The sequence below is a fragment of the Gadus morhua genome, chromosome 11 (genome assembly GCF_902167405.1).
Source record: "Gadus morhua chromosome 11, gadMor3.0, whole genome shotgun sequence".
NCBI classification, from domain to species: Eukaryota; Metazoa; Chordata; class Actinopteri; order Gadiformes; family Gadidae; genus Gadus; species Gadus morhua.
In genome coordinates this window covers 24,754,490-24,781,753 of record NC_044058.1, presented here as the reverse complement: position 1 = coordinate 24,781,753, position 27,264 = coordinate 24,754,490, and the positions used below count along the sequence as shown (strand labels likewise).

Sequence of the window (27,264 nt, the reverse complement as noted above, 5' to 3'; positions counted from 1 at the left end):
TTGCATCTACCTGTGCTTCTTATCACCAAGGTATTATGAGTTCTATCTGCTAAATGACAAGTTGCTCGGAGAAAAAGCATAAGCCTATAATTAAATGAGGAAGTGCATTCAACCATTTGGACTGGTGCAGTCATACACAGAGCAGATTGTGAAGAGCCACTTGGTGGAATTATGTTCTTATTAGCTCCATCACATGAGGGTGGTGGGCCCAAGGAGCTTGGTATCAGTGAGACTCTTAATGTAGCGCTAGCATGCTGAATAGCCACTACACGGCTCGGTGGAAAAAAAATGGTTGGAAAACTGTAAAATCTGGGTAGGAATTTCTTGGAACACAAATGATCCATCATACTGCATTTGGGGGAACACAGAAGCATTCGTGATCTCCATCGAGATTTGTCGTTGAGAAAGGTATTGCTCAAAAGACTCCCTGTGCTTACTTTTAAAAAAGTGACCTAGCAGGATGTAAACATATCTTTATGGGGGAATTAGGGGTACATACAAAACATTAAATGAAAGGAGAGAGAAAACAAAGATTTTAAATATGTCACACTTAGTGGTTTATTAAAAATATATGATTTAAATAAATATGGCTGATATAACACAAGGGTGCATCACAAAAACAAGATAGTGAAACACTTGTTGGACCTTCCCTTATTATAAAGAATGGTTTGAAACTCTTTGATCTACATCGTAAGCACACAGTGTCCTCCATGTTTAAAGATCTAAATATTTGAAGTAGGTTCATTTTTACAGTGTAGCAACCATTATTACAGTGTAGGAACATCTAGTTCAGTCTTAGTAATTACAACGGCACAGACTCATTCACAAGCGGTTAACAGAAGCATTAGTCTTACGGTTACGGGCAAAACAGTATCCTGTGCAATAGGGAAGTCTCAAGACAGGTAATATATGGCAATATATGACTTTAAGTAATACAACGGGACATTTGACTTAGCTTAATGTACCAGTAGTTATATACCTCAAACTGGAATGCAATATAATATTGCATAAAAACCTGTCCTAATTTCTGTCAATTAAATGTGAGGCTGTACCTTTGATTCTGTCAACTATATCTAGGGATTGCATTCAATTCTGTCATCCAATAATATTGGTAACCCGGCCCAAATATATGCTCATGATCTAAATAAGCACCAATCACAGTGCAAAACAAAAAGCATAAACTAGACTTTTAAACCTAATTCTCCAAGGATGTGTTTACATGCACCTCAATAACCATCCATGATTGAGGAAGAAACTGTGGCTGTGTCTCAAAGAATAAACACCATACATGGTTTATATCGTTAAGGTTAGTATTGTTTAGCATCTACTTTTGGTTTTTTGGTCTGTCTATGTTTTATAATGGTGTCTTCGTAAGCCCTTGTGGGCTGGGCATGATAATGCATGACACAATAATGAAATTCATTCATTCATTGTAGTCCACAATGCTCGGACAAGCTTGAAATATACTGTATATGCTACACAAGAATATACAGTTGCAATATTGTTAACATTTTGTGTGGCTCATACCAAAGCTTATCCTGTTTACTGAACACAATGAAAGAAGAGATATACCGGTACAATGTGAAGTGATCTCTAAATCCGTTGGAAATGCTAATAAAAAATGGAGCCGTATCGCCATTAAGCACCAACATAAAATGGCCTATCAGTTAAAAGTGAGCATCGATCAAACATAGCCAACGGTTAAGGACCCGTTCCTTTGTGTTTGTGTAGCCTAATGCAGTTTAAATAAAATACAATGAGCATTTTATCATCTACATAAATGCTGCTTTGAACAAGTCAATTGCCATCATCATTTGCAACGATACATGCACAAACAAAAACATATAATGATTAACAAAATACCTGAGTTTTCACAATGCTGCTAATGGTAACAAAAGTATACATATAAAAAAATGTGCACAATCAAAAATATGTTTAGAAAATAATTATTTTCACCAGTGTCAGTCTAGGTATTCACAGTTTCAAGCTGTTTGTACACCTGTAATGTCAGTCAAAAACCTTATCAGACATGCTCTTCAATATTTCAGAGACGTTTAGTAAAATGTCGAGTTTTGTGGTCTGCCAACCACCAAAAAAATTGTGGTTGATGGTAATTCTCAAAAATTAAATAAAACCTGTGCTATTTACAATACTTGTTATGTTTAACAAATAACCTCACATCAAATGGCATGAAGGTTCTGTAATAGTGGTCAAATCCTGTGACACTGAGGACAAACTCAGCATATAAGGATAAAGGCTTAGTTATGGTTGTACATCAACGCAACACAAGGGGGTTTAAGGACCCAATACGTCTTTGCGGACCCTCCTTAAGTCCGTAGCAAAGGGCCTGAGCTGCCTAACCTTGCGTCTAGGCGACACAGCAGGAAGGGCTGTGATTGGCCCGCCAATGAAAACCCGATGTAAACCCGACGCAGAACCAAAACAGGTTCACGACTCCGTCGAAGCGACTGTGTGGTCATTGCCTTGCGTAAACGTGGAACCATAACTAAGCCTTAAGCTGGCTATTCTGTCTTAAGTCATCCTCAAACAATCATTTACATCAATAAGTCTCTGGCCTGTTATCCTTTAACATTGTGGTGGTTGGTGGCAGATCATACCCAATACTGATTCCTCTGAAGACTTGGTGTTGTGGTTCTAATGATGTGGGCAGTTGCTACTGGCACGACATTAGTCCAAGCATGTGAAGGCGCAGATGAATCAAGAGTGCCGTAGATGGACCCTTGGTTGAGTGCCAGCAACCTATCAATAACAGGACTACTGGGGCAACTCGGGCTCAGCGGAGTGACCGTCACTGTGGGAATTGTCAAGCTTTTCTGAGGCTGTCCCTGATAGGTCGGCCTGGAGCCTAGAGGGATGGACGAGGGAGGGGGCTTTGAGGTCACAGGCGTCTGCTTCCTCCGCCGGTGACGTCGAAGCAACAAGACCATCACCACAAAAAGGATGACCAGTAGCAGCAGGGCCAGCAGAGGTAGGATAACCAACAGTGGGTTGGACGTTTTCTGTGGATAGGACTCTACGCGGACCGGTGTGTTCCTGTAGGGAATCTCGACTGTTCCCCGGGCAGGCTTCCCTAGAGTCGTACCCAAAAGGGTAGTCCGGTTTGACGCAATCCCCCAGCGATTGCGTCCTTTGAACTTCTGCTGGTTCTTGCTGCTCGGTTGCATGGTGGAAAAGAGGGTGTTCGCAGAGGCTGGCACAGCTGTTCCATTTTGAGAGGTCTGGTTTAAGGTGCGATGGACAAATGTAGTCGTGGCTAGGATTGGTGTTTTTGTGGTGGAGAAATTTGTCGGATCATATGGCACCACAGTGAAGTAGAACTCTCCTTTTGCGGGTTGGATATTCGCAGCTTTTAAGACAAACACGAGGGAGTCATTAAGTTCTTGAATGCCAGTCATGTTTGCACTGATCTCTAAAGACACCTGTCCCTTCCTCACATCCTCAAATGTAAATGTTTCCGCTAGTAATCCTCTCCCAGAGTTTTTCAGTCTTGTTCGAACAACCTTACCGTATTTCGGCTGGGAGACCACCTGAAAGAGTGGTTCACTGTCACTTATATTAGCAAGCTCAGAGGCATCCAGAAAGGAAGTTGTCATGGTGACAGGGATGCCGTTAGGAATCCTTACCCCACTGCCAAATTGGATTAAAGGTTCGACAGTGATGTTGAGCACTTGATCGGTGAGATTGGCTTCAGAGGTGAAGGCTAAGAAATCAAAGCTGTCTTCTCCAGATAATAGAGATGTTGATTGGTAGAGCAGCGTTCCGGCCCGTAAATCCTCCTGGTCAAACTGAGTAACTTCTTGACCGTCCTTTAGAAGTTTCCCAAAATCCGGAGGTCTTGTAATTCTGTAGTGAACTGTGGTGTTTTTACCGTTGGTTGCAGCGGCCAGATTGTCTTGGCTCAGTGAAACTGTAGTCTTACTTTGCTCCAGTTTCAAACCAGTGTTGTTGACCAAAGTAATTGTGATGGCTCTTACGTCAATGTTGAACAGTTTGTAGACTGGCTTGTGGTGGCCATCGGTCACGCTGAAATAGAACACCCCTGAAGCAGAACTTCCATCATGGATGAAGTAAATGCTTCCATTGTCGATTTGGGCTTGAGTGAAGGCCATGATCGTATCATTTAGACTTCCTTCAAGAGCAAGGTAGCCATTGTTAGGTTGACTTACAACAGAAAATTGGACCTCAGCAGCAGGATTGTCCAAGTCTTCCACTCGAAGGTTCTTGGGCCCAAGTGCCACTTTATCACCTTGTATCACCGTCAAGCTAGGGGCCTTGGTCTTCAGAACTGGTGATTGGTCATTCACAGGTATTATCGTTATGTTGAACTGCTCCTCAACCACATCCTTGTCCTCTATAGGGCGCTGTGCAGTCTTGCCCTTGGGATTTACCCATATGTCAAAGACGAAGAGGTCCTGCGTGCTCTCAGAGTTGTCGTGCTTGTAGGTGATGCCGTATTTGTTGACGATGAACTGGGAGAAATTGGGTTTCTCCTTGGTTAGGTTTCTCTCGCCTACCAAAATGACACCGTGTTGGGGTAGAGCTTTGACCTGGAACCAGACCTCGTGGGAGCTTCGCTCCGGGATCGGCAGCTTAGTCATGAGGTTAGAGGCGTCCAGGTTGGACTTGTCAATGGCAACGCTTTCCCCCTCTGTTACGACAGCACCTTGGGTAATAAAAAAACACAACACATGTTTTACATAAAGAAAACCTTGACTCATGAATCAATATTAAAACAATCAATACATTAACAAGAATTCATGAATACCTGTGTTGGCAATGAGGACTGTCTTTTGCTGAGGCCCGCGGTTTTCATAGGAAATGTCTATTTTGAAGGTCTGGGTGTCTAGAATAGCGGGCTGCGATGCCACTGAGAAGGTCATTGAGTCCATGGCTGCCCAGCCTACTGACTCCCCTGGCGTTTGGATGAAGACAACCTCCTTCCTGTCCACCTGAGGTACAAAAACAGGATGATTTCAAGAGATATACTGAAAGATATACAAGTCTTATAATAGATTCCCATTAGTCAATGCAGCAATACAGGCATCTGGGTAGACTTATTTATTATTTACAAGATGGAAGTTTAGGGTTGATGGGCAGGCTTTTACACTTTCAAAAACCCAATCAAATACGGTCTGGCAATGCCAAAAAGTCATACTTCTTATGCAACTGTCAACAAGACTTAAACAAAAGGTTATAGTATAACACAGGAAATGTTTGTTTTTTTAATTTGTTAAATATTATCACATTTTCCATTAGTTAGTAAAAAATAAGATATTATTGTTTATAATTTGGTTATTCCTTTACCATGTCCTGTGTGAATGTGGAGAGATCGAATGTAGAATTATCAGGCTGCACGGTCACCAGCCTCCCGAGTTTAGGACGACGAATCACATTGAAAGTAATACTGCGGTTTGAGTGTTTGCTGTTGTCATTGGTCACTGCTTGCAAATTCTCCGTTGTGATTGGTGTTGAAGAGCCTGAATGTGAAGAAGACAAAGGGTCAGTTAAACCAATCAATGAATGGAATTTGCTGCACCTTGACATTTAGTTTGGAAAACCACCAACAAATGTAACGTCAAACTAGTTTAAGACTTTCTCTGACCTACTTTTATGATAAACACAACTATAAACCATTCAATGTTTTTTGTAGTTTAGTGGCCAATCCTCAACAGATTTTTTCCATTTGCTTTAATGTCAAATGGCTTCCCTGAACACTGCCAAGTATTGTCGATGCTTTGAGGAAAATTTTAACCAACTTTTCCCTGTTGAAATGCAGAAATGGTTCTTAGTCAAAATGAGGCCAATCAGTACTGTACAGACAGAGGAGAGCCCTTTGAGGTGTTCAACAAAATGTTGTTTTAAAAAAAGACAAAGACATTATATAAATTATATATATAATTAAATCATCCCCACACATAGAAAAAAATAATCACGCAATGTTAAATAGAAAGCACAACGACTATAAAACCAAAAAAGGGAGTTTCAGTGCAAAGGCTCCCTTATGCTTCAGTAGAGAAGTGAGTCAGAATATCTCCTCGATAGGATGGAGGGAAACCCCACGCAATGAGCCACTTTGTGTTGTGTGGGAAAACAGTGTAGACAAGATCAGGATAATGAAGATTCTGATGAACAGATCAAGGGGAAGATTGAGAACCACATTTGTTTCCTTACTCCTTTTTTTTTTTGCCCTCTTCCACGATTTATTTTCTCTCTCTCTTTTAATAGAAGAGGCAATGTTCCCGTAAGACAAGCAGACAGACGGATGGACACAAAAGGACATGAAAAAAAAGAAATGAAGTACAGAAACTCCATTAGACAGTGACTCAGACTGATAGAGAGACAGAGAGTATTAATGTTCAATCTTTCATGGAGGCCACTGGACTATATGGTGCTTATACAGCTTTCAGAGGGATATTATAGAGCCATATACATCAGCCTGTGGCACACATGTTTACATTTAAAATCGGTAGTTCCTGGACTCACAGCTCTGCAGCCTGTTTTATTGTAAAATATACATTTGTTATCCGCATTGCCTTCATATGAATAAATGTTGGCAGGCTTAATGCCTCAGCGAACAAAAGATCACATAAGAAAGATATGTTTCACTGAACATGATGGCAACCAACTGGTTGAATGAGCGAAAATAAAGGTAAAATAGGATTACTGTCAATTTCCTTGTATTCACATTCATTCTCCAATATAACATTTTTTAACTTCATTCAACACGTTGTTATTAAGCATTGAATTTTATACTGTAATTTAACTTTTGCCTCAAACTATACATGTCTAAGAGGAAAGGGCCATTTCCTGAATCACGTATCTGTAAGTATACGGTCTTTGTGCACGTCAAGCCATTAAGCCCTAGCCATTTGTGAGAGACTAACCAGATATCCCGACGTTCTCTGTGACAAAGTTCAGACATTTACCCCCGAGTCAGTCAGTCACCTCACACCCAACATAAAAACCCTTCATTTTCGGATAACCCTTCCCACCATCGCACACAAACACAGACGGACAGACAGCCCTGCCTGGCAGAGTGGCACGGAGCGCTCATGAAGCCCCTACAGACGGCGTTGGAGGAGCTTCCATCCAGAGTCCGCTCGGAACTCAGCAGTGTGTCTGTTGGCACTCAGGCCACACCACCAGCCTGAACCCCATCAAGGTTAACTCTACTTATAACTCTCCTGCCGACCCCGCCAGCCCATACTACCACTTCACTGTATCTAATCAATTGCAAAACCGCGTACCATCGACCTATTTTTAACATTTTGTTAAATGATTAAGTGGTAACCAACGCATTAGTCTGTTGAATTAATATTTAAATGAGAGGGAATTCATTATTTAACCAATTAACATGAGTGGCAAGGGACAGACAGAGTGACACATACACACACACACACACACACACACAAAATACCGCGAATGACAGGGCAATGTGTTACTGATGCTATCAGTGTGTTTTGACAGAACATAGTTAACACATACAGGATGGGGTCCTATACACATACTCATGTTCAACTGACATGGCAAATTTGTAATCTTCAAGCCGACAGTGGCCGTTGAATTTCTTCTGAAAGGATGTTCAACCTTCAGAAAGTATGAATGTATTTCTAAGCTTTGTGCAGAGGCAACACCTACAGTTTCCAAGAATAAAACCAAAGCCAGGCGTGGGAAAGAGGAAGAAAAATGTCCTTCTGTATGTTCAAAACATTCAGTTCAATCATCGCAACGTGTCCTATTTTGGATTTGTATAAAAGTATAAGATATTGTGGCGGACGCCAGGGAGGAGTGAGGGGAGTGGTAGGTCTGGCAACCTGCTGGCTCCACCCCCAAGCCTTACATGGACTTCCTCCCTTTAACGAGGCGAGCCTGGGGATCATTAAGCAGGGGTGCTTGTGCTTAAAAGAGCTAGCAAACAACAGACAGCGGGAACTGGAGCTAGAGCTAGCACAGGACAGGCAGGATCTGTGTGATCGCCTGGAAGCACGGAACGACCTAAGGGAAAGAGATAGGTGGAAAGTGTTGTACTGTATCATAGAGGAGGTGGACGACCCTTTTCCCACCCGGGTTTTGGTTTACTAGGTAAATAAACCATTCTGCACTGGAACTGCTCTCTGTGTTGTGTCATTTTGTCCATTCGACTTGGTAGCGTGGAAACCCCACACCCACAGGCCCGCTACAACATACATACATACATACATACATACATAAAGTTACATTTTCTGGAAGATGAGATGGATCATCTTGTTTTAAAGGGGTCCTAGATACTCATCGGCTCACAACATATACCCCAAATCATTGTATTTGATTCTTTGATTGGATTCACATGTTTGCATCTTTTTCCCCTGCATCATTTCCCCTTGGTGTCTAAAGTGTCCTGTGAATGCCGGGAGCCTGGGGCTCACCTGGAAACACCTTGAGGGCCTGGTTGGTCTCAAGGCTGAGCAGCAGAGCGCTGGCTGTGATGCTGAAGATCTGCCGCGGGCTGAAGTTCACGCCGTCGTTCACTTGGAAGTTGAAGCCGCCAGACATGGCGCCTGGTTTGACAACAGAAATATGCCACAAAAAGATTAGTTATCATATCTTCATCCACATACCTCCTCTGGTGTGTGTGTGTGTGTGTGTTCTTCTCAACTAAACCACAGCACCAGTAATAGCACAAGGCTTCCTTCTGCTTTACTTCAATCCTGTGTCTAATTTCATAACTGGTGCATGGCGTAAATGTTCCTGCAAGTCATGTCTTTCCAAACCAATAAAATGCTGTTCACTAGCAGTCGCTTTTTTTGGTCCCTGTACATCTAAACAGCGTCTTCTAGTGGACATAAGTGGAATGACAAACCATCTTGAAGGAAGAATAATACAAAAAAACGTTCTTAATATTTCCTCAGAGCAATCGCCCTCACACAAATGTAGGCCACATTCAAACAACTATTCGGGTATAACAAAAATAATATATATGTTCGAATTGGGATTGTAATAGTTCATTATAATTCATTATCTCTCTGTTTGTGTGGTCAGGTCTTGTGGGTGTCCTATAATGAAGGACTCTCTGCCCAGCGGTGTGTACCTTTGTGAACGAACAGCAGCTGACCCTGCTCTATCGTGGCTTGGGTGAAGTTCAGCACTGGCCTCATGGGGGCGCTCTTCAGCGCCAGGTGACCGTTGCTGGGCGGAGTCACCATGAACGCCAGCTCCTCTGGGGGCGTGTCCTCGTCCTCCGCCCGCATATCCCCCGGTCTGATCTCCGTCACAGAGGCCACCCACACCTGCACACGCGGAAAACAGCATGGGTCATCGCACCTCATTTTCTGTATGTGTTTACGTGCGATTATCGCAGTGTGCGATCGCTGGCCCACCTTCAAGGAAGGTTGGGCAGCTCCCCCCCCCCCCTCCCCTCCCCCCCTTACTTGGTTGGAACCCCCCTGCTGAGAGAGTGGGAATAACAACCGCTGCACCATGTTTTGTTATTAAAGTGAAAAAGGTTTGTATGGTGATACTAGGTTTGAAGACACCATCAGTCAAGGGTGCAGGAAAGACTTCGTCATTGATGTTTTGGATAAGCAAATGTATTTTCCTCTCACCCATGGGTAGATCACATGTTCCAAGCGCTATTCAAAAAGTCAATAAGACACAAGTCATAAAAAAAGTGAAAAAAGTTTGTAGGCATACGGTTGTGAAACTAGTATCACCAGTTTGTATGGTGATATTAGGTTTGAAGACACCATCAGTGAAGGGTGCAGGAAAGACTTCCTCATTGATGTTTTGGATAAGCAAATGTATTTTCCTCTCACCCATGGGTAGATCACATGTTCCAAGCGCTATTCAAAAAGTCAATAAAGACAAAAGTCATAAAATGCAATTTTAACTGATTCAAAACACAGCCATATAACTGCAATTGTCATAAGTTATACGTCATGTTGTAGACCACAGTAATCATTTTGTTTTACAAATCACTCCTCCATACCACTAAAGAAATGTTGACCCAAGCTAAATACCTTGCTGTGTATCAATGCTCAAAACACAGTGGTTTGGGAGTTAACAGAGGTCAAGGGCAGATAAGACACTCTTCAGCTTGCTTCACAACTTCAAGCTGGTGTTGCTGTGTTCAAAAGCGTGATTCACAGGAGTCATCCAGACAAGAAATACAAAACCAACCTAGCAAAACGTTTCTTTTTCACCACTTTGTGAAACCGCCTTATCTTTTGTAACATTTCCTATTTAAAATACGACACCATAGTACTGGTAATCAAAAACTGTGCACTGCTAGTGGAGAATATTTCTTGTTTATTTCTTCTGCTACGTTTCTAACGGCAAGGCAATAATCATCCAAGAAGGATTTTGATTACATTACATATGCACATAATCCCTCTTCCTATTCTAGCAGTATAGTAACAAAAGATGTCTGGTCATCAATTTCTTCAGGTTGGACTCGGCTCTGTTGCCCTGGAATAGACGTCGATTGGAGCTTTCTATTTTCTATTAGCCCCTACTTTCTTCAATAACCATATGGGAAACCAGACACTTGGTATTTGTGTCCATATGGGTGTGTGTGTGTAAGCATCATGCAATTGCATAAAACAGTATGCCTCAAAGATTTGTGTGTGTGTTTGTTTATGTGTGTGGTGTGCTTATTTGTGTGTGTGTGTGTGTGTGTGTGTGTGTGTGTGTGTGTGTGTGTGTGTGTGTGTGTGTGTGTGTGTGTGTGTGTGTGTGTGTGTGTGTGTGCGTGTGTGCGTGCAAGGGTGTACACATGTGCATGCGTATCTTTATCGGTCTAGCGGGAACTGCCCCACACATCCCGTAATGAGCCACTTCACAGGATGTCGCCGTGGGATTTTAACACTGACTCAACCCTTTTTTCGAAGCGAGACCACATGACATGACACACATTTCGACCAATGCTGCTTCCAACAGGCCCTGCCAAATGCTTAGTGATGCTAGTGTTATAACGCCCCTGGCTTTGGCTTATAGGTGTTAAAGACGATGAAAAAAAATAATGTGCGAGTTAGTTATGTGGTTTTTTAAAAACAAACCACATACAGATACTGTAGTGTAGAACAGTACAGACAAGTCAAGTTTATATCGCAGAGCAAGACCGCCACCCTGTGGACAGAAGAGGTATGTAAACTTGCTGATGGGTTAAAGGGGACATATTATGAAAACAACCCTTTTCCTGGGATTTGGGGTGTTGTTTTGCGTCTCTGGTGCTCCAACACGCATTAAAAAACTTTGAAAAAAGTCTGTACATGATTTTTGGAGTGAGATATGCATTTCTGAAAGTATCCAACCTACAGTTACCAAACAAGGGAGTCAGTTTAGCGTCCCCTCCTATGTAGGAAGGAGGCACAGTTGAATATTACCTCCCACTTCCCCGCTCCCCATCCGCTGTCCGCTGTTCCATTTGGTGGAATAGCGGACGAGCAGCTCCGGCGGGGGGAACTCGGCGGCAGCTCAGCTCCGGGAGTACAATGCCTTTCTCTGCCGGACTTCCGTCGAAGCTTCAGCGGCAGTCCGGAGGAGAAGACATGGAGGAGAAAGGGATTGTACTCTCGGAGGTGAGCTGCCGGACTGCCGCCGAGCTACCCCCGCCAAACTTTTCAGCTCCCGGCGAACACCGCCGGAGCTGCCGGACTACGCCACTACGAGTCTTTACTTGTTGTGGAAGTGCCAGAGACGTCAGAAGGTGTCTTTATGATTCATAATATCATCCGAGGCGCACATAGCTTTTGGCCGTGATATTAGATATCATATCATATAAATACCCACACATAATATTATTATTATATTATATAGATATAGAGCTCCAGGAGTCCGCAATGCTGTGGTGCAATCTGACAGCTCATTGGTCAATGGGCAGCAGCTCATTTGCATTAAAGCTACAGACACCAGAAACAGTGCATTCTGAAGGGACTGAAACAGAGGGGAATAGCGGTAGGCACGATTCTTTTCCTAAAAGCTATATCCAGCAAACAGCTTCAAAAACATGTTTTCTGGAACTCAAATACCAAGTTTACTTGTTTTGAAAAAGCCATAATATGCCTCCTTTAAAATAATTTGTTCATTTTACGTGATTGTCACAAAAAATAGAAATCACTCTGACGATTTGTGCTGGTAAATTGGAGATTTTAATCTGCTCCTTTTCTTTATTTAAGGATGTGTTTTGAACAAAAACACAGCCCTTAGGTCATGTAAAAATATTCACAGAACAACTGCTTATGTCACATTCTGTCAATCAATGCATACACGCCGACTCTTATCCATCAAGACAGACAGACAGACAGACAGACAGACAGACAGACAGACAGACAGACAGACAGACAGACAGACAGACAGACAGACAGACAGACAGACAGACGGTCAACATAGTCCATTTTTCAAGTGAATGTTGTCTGTTAATATTAGAATAAAGTTACTATATCCTAATATTATCATATAACATTCAGAGAAAGGCGCTCAGAATCCAAAGCTAGTATGGCATGACCTCCTCAATGTCGTAATGTGCCTATTTATGTTCATATCAGAATACAGCCGTTGGCTGAATGAATGCCAAAGATGAGATAAAAGAATAAATACAAACTTTAATGTAGGCCATCCTTGCCTTACAATGGTATTTTTGGTTACATAAGCACATGTAAATGCCAGGGCAAAATGTAGTCGTCAATCTGCTTGCTGCACTGCGAAGCCCCATCCGAGCCCCTTGCGTCTGCATAGCTGACATTCTTTCCACCAGCCAGCCAGTCAATCAGCTAGTCGGTCAGTCAGTCAACTGGGCTGCCTCACAGCCAGCTAGCCAATCAGCTAGAGCGTTAATATGGCTGCCTCTCAGCCAGCCAATCAGCTTGTCAGTAAACGTGCTTGCCTCTCAGCTGGCCAGAAAGTCATTTCATTCGGTCAACCATCAAGCTAGCTCGTCAGTCAGCAGGCCACCAGAAAGCCAGACAGTCAGCCAGCCAACCAACCAACCACCAAGCCTCACAAAGTTTCCTTAATTTAACTTGTGCGTTGCTAGGATCTGGTGGGTTCGAGATGGGCATGTGCAACGAGAAAGGAAGTGAGCAGTGAAAGAAATGGTTTAAATATAGACGCGGCCTCGCCCACTCACCCTCAGGACCCTGTTAGCCGTGATGATGGGCGCCTCATCATTGACAGCTGCAACCTGGATGTGCACTGTGCCCGGCAGGCTCTGCTTCCTCAGGACAGTGTCGTTGGCCGTGACCGTGAAGCTGTCGTCCAAGGACTCGCCGCCGTCGTGGATATAGTAGATGAACTCGTGCTCAACCTATGGATAGGAAATACAAAAGGGCATTTAGTAATGATTACCTTAAAAGGTGACATATTATACCACCAGTGATGTCAGAGGTGGCAGATTTTCAAGACGGCTTGTAACGGCTAAACACACTCAGACCTGGTGGTATGATATGTCACCTTTAATAATTACTATATTAGAGTTCTGATTGACCCAATTTAATCTCATACTTTTGCATTCATGTAAAAAATATGGAGTGATAGAATGTCAACACAAATTTATTTTTTGCAATCATATCTTTTCCATTTTTTTTTGTTCTTTTGATAGCTTTCAAATAATACCAAAGTTCATTTCTGATTAATTTAATCTAATCGCAACCTTTTGCATTCATATACAACATGTGAAAATATTAAAAAAATCTATATTTATTTTCCATGTCATGTTGACACCCTTGGAGGGCAGAGCGAGGTCCTACCTGCCGCCGGGTGAAGGAGCTGATGTCCACCCCTGGGGAGCGAGAGTGCTCGATGCGACCGTGGAGCGGCGGCTCCGTCACACTGAACAGGAAGTTGATTCCCGAGAAGTGCCTGTTGGTGACCCTGAGCACCTCCTGAGTCAGGGCCTTGGAGCCGCCCTCGTTCAGAGTGAAGTTGGACACCTTCAGAGGGATGAGGCGAGGGACGATGTCCAAAGACACCCTGATGCCCGTGACCTCCGTGACCCCGTTGGTGGCGTCGAGGACGAACATGTCGTTGACCTGGTCGGGTTCCGCCTGCACGTACTGAACGTTCCCCGCGTTGACGTCCTCCTGGGAGAACGTCGCCGCCGGGGACTGCCTGGTTCCCACGTAGCGCTCTCTGGATTCCTCAAAGCGCCGCAGGAAGCCGTGCGCGGGCGTCTCCCTCACTGTGAACACGATCTCCGCTGGGAGGTTGTCCTCGTGAGTGACCTGCAGTGTTTAGGGAAGGCAAGGCAACTCTTTTCATACATGAGTCAGACTCAAAGTGCTACACATACAAACATCATCATAAAAGAAAATAAAATATTAAAATAAAATAGATACGCAAGAGAAAATAAAGTTGAAAATGAAAGTGCAATGTATTTATGATTTTGCAGTAAGCTAAAATGTATGCGATAATTACAGGATCTAAATTCATATTTTGGGGAATATCCAGTAAATAAATATAGCTAATGGATCTAGAACGACGTTCCGTTGACACTACTCACCTCAAGTTTAGTCTCGTCAATTTTAACCGGCTTGCCCTCTTCCACCAGCAGCATGTTGTTGTTCTGCACGATTGGGGGCCTCTGGTGGCTCTCCAGGTAAACCTTGACATGGACCCTTGCCGTTACGGTCAGACCTTTAGATTGCACCGTCAAGTTGAAAGAGTCTGCCACGTGACCGCTGTCATTGTGACGATAGGTGATGAAGCCGCTCTTGAGATCGTGCAGTGTGAACGACACCGCTTTCGTCTCTTTCTGATAAAGACTTCCGTATTTCGGGGCCTGTTTGAGACCGAAGAGCACCTCAGAATCATCCCTGATGTCCAGGTTTGAAACTACGCTAAAGTTAGCGGTTGAAAACGTCACTGAGTGGCCCTTTTGAACCAAGAGGCCGGTGTTGTTGGCCACTCTCAGGAAAGGGTCGTGGGCGTTGATGTCCAACAGGCTGGAGACAAAGTGTTTCCCGTCCGACACAAAGAGCACAAAGCGCCCGGTGCTCACGCCCCTGTGGACGAACAACACTCGCTTCTCCACCAGATCCCGCTGGCGGAACTGGAAGAGCCGATGGGAGGTGTCGTTGGCCAGGACCAGGTCTCCCATAGGGATCCCACGGCGGGTGTAGAGCAACTGGCCGTCGTCAAAGTCTGAGTCGGCGTCGTGATAACGGAGGTCCTCGGAGGTGAGCAACCTCTGGCCCTCTCTCACCACGTTGAAAACGTTATCGATAACCCGTACGGGCTTCTGGTCGTTGACCAGCTGGATGGATATGTTGAACGTGCCCTCTTTGGAACCGATCTCATCCTCTGCGACGGAAGATTTGAACTCTGAACTTGTGGAAGCTATGAAGGTGAAGCCGTCCTGTGTCGCCTCACTGTCGTCTTGGATGTACATTATACGCTCCTCTAAAATGTCCTGGTTACTGAATGTGATGATCTTGTTGTAGCTAGAGTTGGAGTTCGACTGACTTATACGGGCTAGTTTTCCGTGTTTCGGACTATCGGTGACAGTGTAGTAAACATCCTTTGTACTCAAGGTCTCCGCAAACAACTCATCCTTTGTGATCAATTTACTTTCTCCTTCCAAAAGGGACAGTCCATTGTTCTTCATGAAAACATTATTAATGTCTGCTTTAATAGATATGTTATAATCAAAGCTCTTGGACTGGGCGTGTTTTGAAAAGAGGAGAAACTTAAAGCTGTCATTGGTATCTTCATATGGCCTGTCCACCAGCTCGTAACGTACTTGCAGGTCCGTCACATTCCTCTGGCTGAACGTGGCGTTCTTCCTCAAGACCGTGTCGTGAAACAACAGCTTCCCTTTCTTGGGCGTGCTGAGGACCCTATAGTACAGCTCTCCCTCTGCCAGGACCACGCCTTCAGCCGTGGCATACAGACTCTCCGAATCCAAGGTGACCTTTCTCACTTTATTGATGGCCGCCATTACGTTCCTCACCAGGTTGAACCGAACCCACTTCACCGTGATGGGGAACAGCAGCTCTGTGGTGGCCCTGCCGGCGATGGTGACCTTGCACTTGAAGTAGTCCGTTGCAGCAGACGTCTGGATCTCCCTGAAGGTGCTTAGATACCGGAGGCGCTCTTTCTCCAGGAGCCTCTGGGTGAACGAGTCGGTGGACCGCCACTCTCCGCTGGAGTGCAGCCTCTGTAGCTCCCCGTACTGGGGGGGTTCCACGGCGTCGTATCGGATGTCCACAGCCTGCTTCACGGTGTTCGTCTGCACGGCCAACTGCTTCGATCCAATCGAGGCGTGTTCTCCCTGGGTGATTTCCAGGCCCGTGTTGTTGGCGATCTTGTACTCCAGGGCGATGGCCATGACTCTCAGGACCACCGTGTTGCTGACCCTCTCTCCGTCGCTGACTCTAAACACTATCCTCGAGTTCCTCACCCCTCGGTGGACGAGGTACAGCTTCAGTTCCGCCAGGTCTGTGTGAGAGAACGACGTCACCGCCGAGCCCGGGTTGGTCTCGATTTCCAAATAGCCAGCGTCTGCGTTGAGGTTTCCCAGCACGGAGAAGACGAGATCAGTGGAGTTGCTGTCAACATCGGAAGCTTTCAAAACGTCTGTGGTCAAGTGTTTCCTTGAGTTTTCCAAGAGAACAAAGAGATTTCCTTCAGGCAGACTCAGCTCAGGAGCGTCATTGGTAGGGGTTACGGTTACGTTGTACCGATACAATTTATTTCCCTTCAGGTAATTGGGAACTGGCTTCCTACTGCTTGAAAAAATGGAAAACATGAAGAAGTCCTCTTGGTCTTCTGATCCTCCATGGATATACATGACCCGTTCGTGCCAAAGGTCAAGCATGCTAAAGGAGTTCTCCCCCTGGTCTTCTTGGTCAACATCCAGCCTTATCTGACCATGGGTTGGCTGTTCTTGTATTTTGAACATAATTTGAGACTGACGAATCCCAAGGCTTTTGAAGTCCAGGTTAATTTTGATGTGTTTCGACTCAAGAGAGGCCCTGCCTCCTTCTGGAACCACAAGGTTTTTCAGGAGCACAAAGTTGGACCCGTAGCGTTTGTCCAACCCTCTTGCAAGTGTAGACATGGGAAGTGCTGGCCTTGGCGTAACTGAAGGAACTCCGACGGTGGTTGGTCTCACTGTGGTCGATTGTTCCGGTTCTTTCTCTGGCTCACAGCCAACTGATATATCTTTGGTAACGATAGCCTTGGAAAGACCAGTCTTGACGCCATTGACTTTGATGTCCTTTAAACATCCCTTGAAGGATCCTCCTCGCACACGTTTCCCAGACACAGAGAGCAGGCCTACCTTCCTGACCTCTGCCCTGGTGCTGTCATCAATGCCCCCGACAAACAGCGACCCCTTCAGCTGAAGCACCTTTAAGCGAGATCCAATATTGGTTTTCACGACCTCTTCATCCACAGTAAGCTGGAGGCTTTTAGCGTTGAAGTACAATTTAACGGAATGCCACTTTCTATCGTTAACCGAAGTCAGCGAGCGAACTTCGGTCTTGGTTCCACCTTTACCAACCATGGCCACCGGCAGGCCTTCCTGAATCTCCACGGCGACAAAATCTCCGCCTCGGGCCGCGCTGTACAGCACGATGCCCTCCGCGGCGGCCGTGTGCACGACACACTCAAACTGCCCTTCCTGCTGGGCGCTCCAAAGGGGCAGAGAGACGTAGGCCTTGGAGCTGAAGAGGCTGACCGGGTCCTCTTCCGTGGCAAAGAACTGGGGGCTGCACCCAAGGGACACCTCATGGACGCTCTTGATCCCGGTGAGAGGCCTCAGCGATGACAGCAGGTCGTGGTCGTTGAAGACCACCTCTTCCACGCAGCCACGGAAGCCCGGCAGATCGGCAGGAAGGTAGGGTTTGTCGAGACCCCCCGAGCCTCCGACGAAGAGGCCGTCGTCCGCGTCGAGGTCGTGTCGCGGCCCCGGCATGGTGAGGAAGGTGTGGGAGTTCCTGTCCACGGTCAGAGTGACGTTGCTCTGCTCCTGGTGGACCTCTACCGAGTGCCAGGCCAGGTCGTTGAGCTGAGTGCCTCTCTCGGAGTTCAGCAGTCCCTCCCCGGACCCCAGGTCCAGTTTGACCTGAGGAGAAATATATTAAACCAAAGTTCAAGGCAGGGATGCAACAATTCTAAAACAATAAAAACTATTTGTTGTAATAGCATTACATTTTTGTTGAAAAACTGTTTTTTTTGTTATGATTGATTTTTGATATTTTGTTATTGAAAAATAACAATAAAAAACAATTACTCCTTAGGTCCAAATGGAAAACAGAAATTGAATTTGAGAACTTCAAATATGTAGTTTGCACAATCCACCAGCCGTCTAGCAAAACAGTGATTATGTCAGCATTCATCTTGTGAATCCCAAGCGAGAAGAGGAAGTACTTTCATCGTAGACCCATTATAACCTATGCCGTCACCAGTTGTTGCAACAGTGAACGCTGTATCCCCAAAGCCGGAAGAACACTTGTATTACTATAATCACTTAGCCTTTGGCTCTGCCCTTTGAGCATCATGTCACCATCTCAGGCTACTGCTTCATTTAGGTAACACACTTGTCAGGGCTTGTACACGCCGAGGCCCAGCTATTCATGCACAGCTTTGGGGGCAGCCATGATTATCTCTGACTCACTGGGATTGAGACCACAAGCCCAGGGATAACTCGCGGTACTCCAAAAATACAACTTGAAACTCTGATCTGTGTCAGTTTCAGTCACAATGATGAGTGGTTCTCCCCTCGTGTGCACCCAAGTGCATTGATACAGCCAGTGCGATTCACTCCCACCCGGTCTAAATGGAGCTGAAGTGGGGTCAAAAGGAAGGCATCTATGTGGTGCACCGGGCAGTAAATAGAATAACAAATAAATAACTATCATGTATTCATGCAAATGGAAAATCTATCTTTCTATTGCGCATGCTGGATCTGTAGGGCTAAATCACTTGTCTAATAGCTACCAAATCTGTAATGTTTGCAATTTTCTCCAGGAACACTGACTTGCTAAAAAACCTGGGAAGAATTTTGAACGATATGGAATATGAAAGATTCAGAAAAAGCAGTCGCCATTCAATTCATAAGAGCTGACAACCATCTACTACAATTCCTGGAAGGGGAGTCCTGGACCAAATGCATCACTGTGATCATCTCATTCATGTGCAAGTTGCCTCATCTAATTATGAGCTGATGTCCCGGCTGTGACGAGGAACAGGCGGTGAGAGGTAAGCGCGATGATTGAGCAGGGTTATCCGTCAACTCGTGTCATTGTGATCGCTGAAATCTGCTTTCAGATTTAGTGTCTATGCCCGTGTGTACGGTGTAACGTGTTGGAGCACAGCAACTCATGGTGTGTGACGATGCTGGAATACAGACGGAGAGACGTGTGTGTAACTACGTGTATAGAGTAGAGAGTATGTGTATTTATGCATTTATGTATGTATGCATGTTTGTATGTATGAGGGGCCGCCTGGGACAGAATTCATACTTGGTCTACGCACTATTATAATCTCGCATTTACACCACTATAGGCATACACACACACACACTATTATACTCCTTTTACATGTCATGTATGTATGAGAGAGTATAGTAGTGTGTGTGAGAGAGTATAGTAGTGTATGTGAGATAGTTTGAATGAAGTCGTTTAGGATTCGTAATATCATCCGTTCTATAAAATATTCGAATCTAGAACACTCCGGGAGCTCCGACGGGGGGTCCTTGAGCTCTATATCTTTCAGTATAATATAATATAACGGCCAAAAGCTGTGTGCGCCTCCAGATGATTTCATGAATCTAAACGACTGCGTCGGGTTCTCGGACGTCTCTGGTCCTTCCACATCAATCTGAAGCCCAGATTGAACCACGACATGGAGGAGAAAGGGATTGTTGCGAAGTGTATATGCAAACGTGGAGATACGCTTAGTAGGACATCTGATGGATGCGTTTCCTGGAGCGTTCTGGCCGGGCAGGTGTGGACTCAGTTATGTGCTCTGATTGGCTAAGCATTGGTGCTGAACTCCCGCCTCCTGGATACCCGTATGTATACTCGGTGCTGATCCCTTGTGGCTATGTGCGGGCATTACACTTGTTTTTGTGGCCTTGAGCGTCCCTGGGCCCTGTCCCTGTACCGCTTTTATCTCTAGAATAGATAGATGGGAAAAAAGACACTCTAGTCGCCAAGGACATATGTGGCCTGTTGGTATGAATTTGTGAATTTATGCAACACATGTCGTGGTTCAATTGTAATGACTACGGAAGAGGCAGTGAATGAAGTGTTGTTTAGACAGCGATTTATTTGAGACCACCGCTAATAAACCGTTGGAACACAGACACAAGACCGGTAACCACGACAACGCCAGTAACCTCAACAAATCCTGCGAAGCCCCCCCATCTCCCAAACCCTGTGACGCTACAATATTATATATTAAAGATATTTCAGCCAAACTCTCTCACACACACTACTACACTCGCTCACACACACTACTATACTCTCTCACATACACTACTATACTCTCTCACAAACACGACCATACACTCTCATACATACATGTAAAAGTAGTATAATAGTGTGTGTGTATGAGTATAGTGGTGTTTATGCGAGATTATAATAGTGTGTGTAAGACCAAGTATGAATTCTTTCCCAGGCGGCCCGTCATATGTATGCATGCATGCGTCTCTCACTCTCAATCTCTCTCACACTTAAACCCACACATCTCCCCATCTATACTCCAGCCTCAACACACACTATTGTGTTGTTGTGCTCCAAGATGCGTACTGCACACACAGGCAGGACACTAAACAAGACGCAGCACCTCCAGGTGCCATCTGACAGCAGATTTCAGCAATCACGATGACACAAGATGAGAGATGATCCGGCTCAATCTTAGTGCACACCTTACCGTCTGTTCCTTGTCACAGCCGGGACATCAGCTCATAATCAGAAAAGGCAACTTGCACTTGAATGGGCTGATTACATTGATGCATATGGTACCGGTCATAGGAATTGATACATTGATACATTTACATTTTGGGCATTTAGCAGAAGCTTTTACGCTTTTATCCAAAATGACTTACAATGGCTAGTGCCGTTTCAGAAAAAAATAAATATGCATAAACTGTATATATGCACATCTGTGTGTGTGTGTGTGTGTGTGCGTGTGCGTGTGTATATGCGCCCACTTGTGCATGCAGGCGTGTGTGCGGCTTTGCATCTATGTTAATGCGTGTGCGTTCATACATAGCGGTATGTGTGTGTGCATGTCTGCGCGCGCGTGTGTGTGTGTGTGTGCGCGTGTGCGTGCCGTGCGCGCATGCGTGCACGGCAAGTGTGGCGAGACTCTGCAGATGCGCCCGGGCTACAGATGTACCGACCTGCAGGCGCCCGGCGTGGAGCTCCAGCAGGAAGTGGTCTGCGCGGCCGGCGGCGAGGAACAGCAGGCCCGCGGCGCTGGAGGTCCGGAAACGAAGGCGCAGCACGTTCCGCTCGGACGACTCCGCCGCCTTGAGATGCACGAAGCCATCCCCGTAGAAGGAGGCTGCAGAAGGGAGGGGCGGAGGAGAGAAAGTTAGGATCTATTTGGTTCGTTTCTACGTTTTAGGAGTTTGGCCTTTGTGTCTGGACGGAGAGGGCTTCCGCCCCCTGGCCTTGGACAGAGGTGGGTGCCCTGTGGGGCCCGGCGGGAGTCGGTGGAGTGTGGAGCTATAGGTGGATGAGCAGGGGGGACGATAAAGCCAAGTGCCCGCGTCTTCATGTATGGTGGTCTTAATATAGCACATGACATTTAGACTGGGGAAAGCTGGGTTAATTATCATGCTGGTTGCTCATGTGAAAGCACACACACAGAGACACACAGAGACACACACACACCTTTATATGGGACTTCATGAATATATTAATGTATTGTTGTTTGAGAATGTGCTCCAGTTGTGTGTTTTATCATTTTGGGTCTCTTGGATTCTACATGGTTCTGTTGCTTGATGGCTTCAATATCAGATGCCTTGAAAAAACAAAATACCAAAATCCATACATTCATCCCATGTAGATGAGAGCGAGATACTACAAATTGCTCCGGTTTCCGAGAAAAGAGTTTAGCGTGTTAACATGAATGAAACCAGTGTTCTGCGTGTTGTTTTCCCCCCATTAATGGTAAACCATCTGACTCCATACGCTGAGGATGTGGCTTACAGGGAGAGGGTACAGGTTTGGGCCTGCCCTACCCGGGACAGGAGCCCTGAACCTGCACATGAAAGGCTCCGGCGTCCCCACATTGTCTCAGAGACATAGCACCCAGATAGCACACGGCGACCGGCCCCAGCTGTTCCTTCTAGCCCACATCCCCGCCAGGGCGCATCGCCCTGTAATCTGGACGGATACGCTCCACAGCGTTCTCATCACCAGCCACCATCGCCCACACACCACGGGTTCAGAAGGCCGGCTTGTTTAATGGGCCAGGTTCTCCATTGTTTCTGTAACAGGTTCAATCTTTCTCTCTGAACAACTATGTGCATATTATGTACACACACACTCCAGTTTGAATGTATTGCTGGGCAACTGATTCCAGTTCTTATGGAGGCCTATTTCTGAGGACTGCAGTACAAGCACACTGTACTGGAAAAGGAAGATGTATACCAAATTCATACAATATCTTTCAATCCCAAGATGTTCTTGCTCGGTTCTCTCTACATTGTTTCTGTAGACTCCACCGGATGTATCTTTGTTAGTCTCCTTTATAAAAGGACAAGGTAAACGCGACAAAGCTGTTATACAGTTCTTGTTAACAATTTAGCAAAAAAAAGCTGTCATAACTGAGCCTCATTGATAAACTTGGTGAGAAGGAACTTGGGGAAGGTCAATTTTAAATTCTGTAGGAATGGTATTATGATCACATTTTATATGTTAATTTCAGAATGTAGCAGGCAGAGGGCAATTAGTTTCCACAGCAACAGTGAATTAGCAATGCCTGACTGCTACAAGGACAAATGGAAAGTGTGGTCACGATAAAGTGGGTTAATGCATTTGCCCACCGAACAGGGGTTAATGCGCTAATGGGACATGGCATTACTTTACTTGACCCACGATTGATGTACTGAGTCCCCGCAACCACCAGAATTAAACCACCAACCAGTGAAACTCTGGCCTTTAACAAATTAGGAAGTAAATGTCCTATAATCAATAGCAGATTACAGACGCTATACTACACTATAACAGGTTATGGGATGTAAACTGATGGATACAACCACATTGGCACTAACTAGGATAACCACTAGGCTATAACAATAGATGAAAACTAATGCTAATACAATTAATCGATAAGATAGACAGAATAATTAAATTATCATTTTGATCAATTAGTCATTCATCATTCATCCTGTAAAAAAAACAAATACCAAAAAGCAGCTTTTTGGCAAATACCAAAAAGCTGCTTTTTTTTCTGCTCACATAAGAGTGAGCAGAAATCCCATTGAGCTTTTGCAACTTGTTGGTTATTTATTCCTCATCATATATGCTATCGTTTGCCTAAAGTGTTTAATGGACAAAAGATTGCATCCATGAATGACCCTAATCTGGCCCCTATGTAAGCCTCCAACAGCTGCAGACGTTATTCTGATGGAAGCCGTCAGAGAGCAATGAGTGGATAACAAACGCATCGGGATAGCTGCAGGCAGTATGAACCCACGGTGCGTTAATCCAGGGAACGGGCGGTGACTCAGAGGGACTGAATGCATTATCACACTGTTTGTCCTTTCGTTGTACACTCCCATCAGAATTATAAGACATATTCCTAAGAGAAACTACCAAACAACACATTTTCTTGGGTTGGGGTCATCACATTAGGATTTATAATTTTAAGGTAATATTTATGATTATCTTTGTTTGATCCCTGTGTGCGATTGTGCTATCCAAGCATCTCTCTTTCATTGATAGATGAACAGAGAGGGTTTTTTCAAGAGGTACAGCCAGCAAGGTGGGTAGACTTTTTGAAGAGCATTTAAAACAGCAATCACAAATATGTTGAGTAATTTGCCCCAAGGCTGATTTTATTTGGAGAGAAAAAACGATCTTTTGCCCGTAAATCACCTCAGGAATTGTTACAAGCCTTTGTAGAAGAAGCTTAACAAGTAATTATTGACAGAATAACATGTCAGACCACCCTTCACACAGTATTTAATGTTTCCTGTGTATTCTTTATCATCGCATAGGCAGGAAAGTTGTACTTTTCAACATGTTCAAGTAAAAAGACCCAAGAAGACCAATCAATCACTAGGATCCACAAGACCTGCCATGCATTATTTTGACTCCAAAGAACTCTGCAGACATCTGTATCCTGACACGTCCTAAGTGCAGAAAGATGTGAGACTTGCATTTTAAGTACGTCAATGAGAGAGCGTCGTGATGAACCTCTCTCCTCAAAGTCCTCATGTGCACTTAGCAGAAACAGAGGTTGTTGTGCCCACTGTCTTTCATTTACTCCTCTGTGTCTGCTGGGACTCCGGGACAAGGACGTAGTTATCCACAAGGATTCCTTTCCAGAGAACAAAACCAGTGTCGTCGTCGTCGCCCCCCTCTGAGCAAATGCCTGCATGTTGTGTTAAAAGAGGGGGTAATCCCTGTTATTTCCCTGGGCTTCTGAAGCGCTTCCCTGGCCAGAGAGCTTTCATAGGGAAGGGTCGAGCATGGAACGCATGGTGTTCCCTCTGCTAGACAAACTATCACACTAAGCTCAAACCAGCCATCTGAAAACAGGGTGTCAACATAACTTGTAAATGGTAAGGAGCAGTAAAACCTAAAAAAGGAAAATAAACACAGGTTTTAGACGCATGTGCTATTAGCAGAAAAAACTGACGCTGATTGTTTTAGACTTAAGTTAAAAACAGTGTCCAACTTAGGACTGACTTATAATGTTAAATCCACATAAAGCATCAGAGGTTGTTCAATGATTTATTTGAGGTTCATCAAAGACATTCCAGTGAGGGAAAAAAAACTCCCCTCACTAAAAAACCGTTGGGTTCCTGTGCAACGCAATGTTTTGGTTCTCTGTGCAATTCCCCCCAGAACGTCAAAACATTGCACCGGGGCCTACCTGTTGCGCCATGGACCCTAAGGCTTAAGAACAGTTTGGACATCACATGGGAAAAGAAACAACGGGCAATTTTAATTTCATCAGACAGGACTAGTGGCTGTCTCCTCTTGTGTGGTTCACTTTTACAACAAATGCAACCAGACTAATGCGCCGTCTCTGCCTTCCCTGTGTATTTTTTTCTTTGCTGTTGACAGCCTTGCAACTCTATCTTTCATCCATTGTAAAGACTCAGCACCTCGGTTCCAACCAACCCTTCTTTCATAATGTAATGCATAGATAGTGAAATAAAGACAATTGAGGAACGCAGTCAAGGGAAACAAATGTCTCCCTACTCTGTATTCTTGTTGACGGCTACGAATAATAAAGACGGAATGAGTCATAGTATAATAATGCTATGCTTAGCCTTATGGATATATTCCTCCCTCCCCCTCAGAGTGCAGGCGGGATAAATGAACCCCAACACGTTTGGAGGCATGTCAATCAAACATTTCAGCCCAACAAACTGTAATGAATGGGTTGGTGCTTTGTGAGGAGCTACATGGTGCTGCTGTAAGCCATTGGTGAAAACATATTATTTTCTCGTTTCTCGAATTTTCCCTTGGAATGGTTTTATTTTCTGGTTTGTTGTTTAACAGCGCTTGCAACAGAGGTTTGGCGTCTATTTTCAGCCTTGGGTGCAGAAAGTGAGTGAGTATTGGTCAGTAATATTGGCCTAAAATATAAACTTGATTGCACATTTCCATGTATACAATGATTAATGAAACAACATGACAAGGATGCCAGGAGTTGATTAAACTAAGATAACCTACAGGCTAAATATTAGCAAGTAGATTTGATCGATTCCTATAGAAAACGACACCTCGCCTATTGCCTTTTCTATATTGGCCACAGCATGATGAAGTCCCCTGATAGACGAGGATAAGCAGAACATGACATGCCTGGGCTACACCGATCTTATCTGACCTTTACAGAACAGATCTTCCATCTTACCCATCTCTACTGACACCGTGATAATAAGTCCCACACGACGGTTTCACTGACGGACAACGAGGCAATAAGGTATATAAATAGTAGCAGTGGACGCACATTACGCAGACGAGGCTAGTGAAAGTATGTGAAAGTGAATATTTGCTGGCAACAGAAATGTAAAATCCCCCTTCACAACGCTAATGATTATAAATCACACATTAAGCATTGCAAAGCCGACGATCGCGTTTCAGTTTTAATTCGGCTTTTAGCGGTTTAAGAAAGTTGCACTCTTACCCCCCAATGCCAGCTCCAAGATCAGCGACCACCACAGCAGACCCCACAAACACAACTTCTTGGTGCTTCTCACGACAGACTCCATGTTGTACGGATGTAGGGATACCGCTTGACTATGCTTGATAAGTCACATATTTACAGCTAGGGGAACCTTGGAATGTCGGCAATCTATTTGCACACTTCAGGTAAAAGTTGGACCCCCCAGCTCCAACAATGAGATCTCAGCAACGGAGCTCCTGCATTTCACCACTGCAGAAATCTTTAACTCCGCCCCGCTGCTGTGTGTGTGTGTGTGTGTGTGTGTGTGTGTGTGTGTGTGTGTGTGTGTGTGTGTGTGTGTGTGTGTGTGTGTGTGTGTGTGTGTGTGTGTGTGTGTTTGCGTGCGTGCGTGCGTGCGTGTGTGTGTGTTTGCGCGTGTGCGTGTGTGAGTGTGTCATAGTGTGTTAGAGAGCACAACCCTTCTCATGTAGTGATCTGTTTTATGCTACAAAAGTATATAGGCCTAGTGATAATGTGGAATATGGCATTTTCTGTAATTAAGATACAGATCTGCATCCATTTAATTATTTAGACTGAAACTAATTTGCTTTTAAAGCATCGTCTACAGACAAAACGAAAGCAACTTTTTATATTCATATTATGTTAAATTAGATGATAGTTTCACTTTATGAGGTTTTCTAACATAAATATGAGTTCCCCTAGCCTGCCTATGGTCCCCAAGTAGCTAGAAATGGCGTTTATTGTCTCTGCCTTAAAAAACAAAGCTCAGACACGCCGTTTTGGAATTTTCCCAGTATGTCTTCATACGGGGACATGCTACCTCCCCTTTCTCTGCTTTGCCCCTTACTAGGTCCATTCTTTGCCCGCCCAGAGAATTTGGCCTGCCAATGAGACAAGGAGCTACGACCGTGCGAGCGCCACGTGTGTGTGTGTGTGTGTGTGTGT

The 27,264-nt window shown here is 44.7% G+C and overlaps 1 protein-coding gene across 1 annotated transcript; it reads right to left on the bottom strand.

Moving 5' to 3' along the window:
* Window positions 1–533: 533 nt before the first annotated feature.
* On the bottom strand, window positions 534–26,568 carry cspg4ba (chondroitin sulfate proteoglycan 4ba). The gene is made up of 10 exons (XM_030370900.1): window positions 26,320–26,568; window positions 21,347–21,510; window positions 14,495–18,061; window positions 13,743–14,216; window positions 13,124–13,300; window positions 9,089–9,287; window positions 8,427–8,558; window positions 5,326–5,498; window positions 4,787–4,970; window positions 534–4,684 (listed from the first exon to the last, which is right to left on the bottom strand). Exons 1-10 carry the CDS (start codon window positions 26,402–26,404, stop codon window positions 2,613–2,615), a joined length of 7,227 nt encoding a protein of 2,408 aa, XP_030226760.1. The 5' UTR covers window positions 26,405–26,568; the 3' UTR covers window positions 534–2,612.
* Between the last annotated feature and the right edge of the window lie 696 nt (window positions 26,569–27,264).

Bases quoted from the DNA above. Each gene is read 5' to 3' on its own strand.
- cspg4ba (XM_030370900.1), bottom strand. From the start codon at position 26,404: ATGGAGTCTGTCGTGAGAAGCACCAAGAAGTTGTGTTTGTGGGGTCTG. The intron at 14,217-14,494 runs GTGAGTAGTGTC...TAAACACTGCAG, and splicing joins TTGACGAGACTAAACTTGAG to GTCACTCACGAGGACAACCT. The intron at 8,559-9,088 runs GTACACACCGCT...TTGTCAAACCAG, and splicing joins GCTGCTGTTCGTTCACAAAG to GCGCCATGTCTGGCGGCTTC.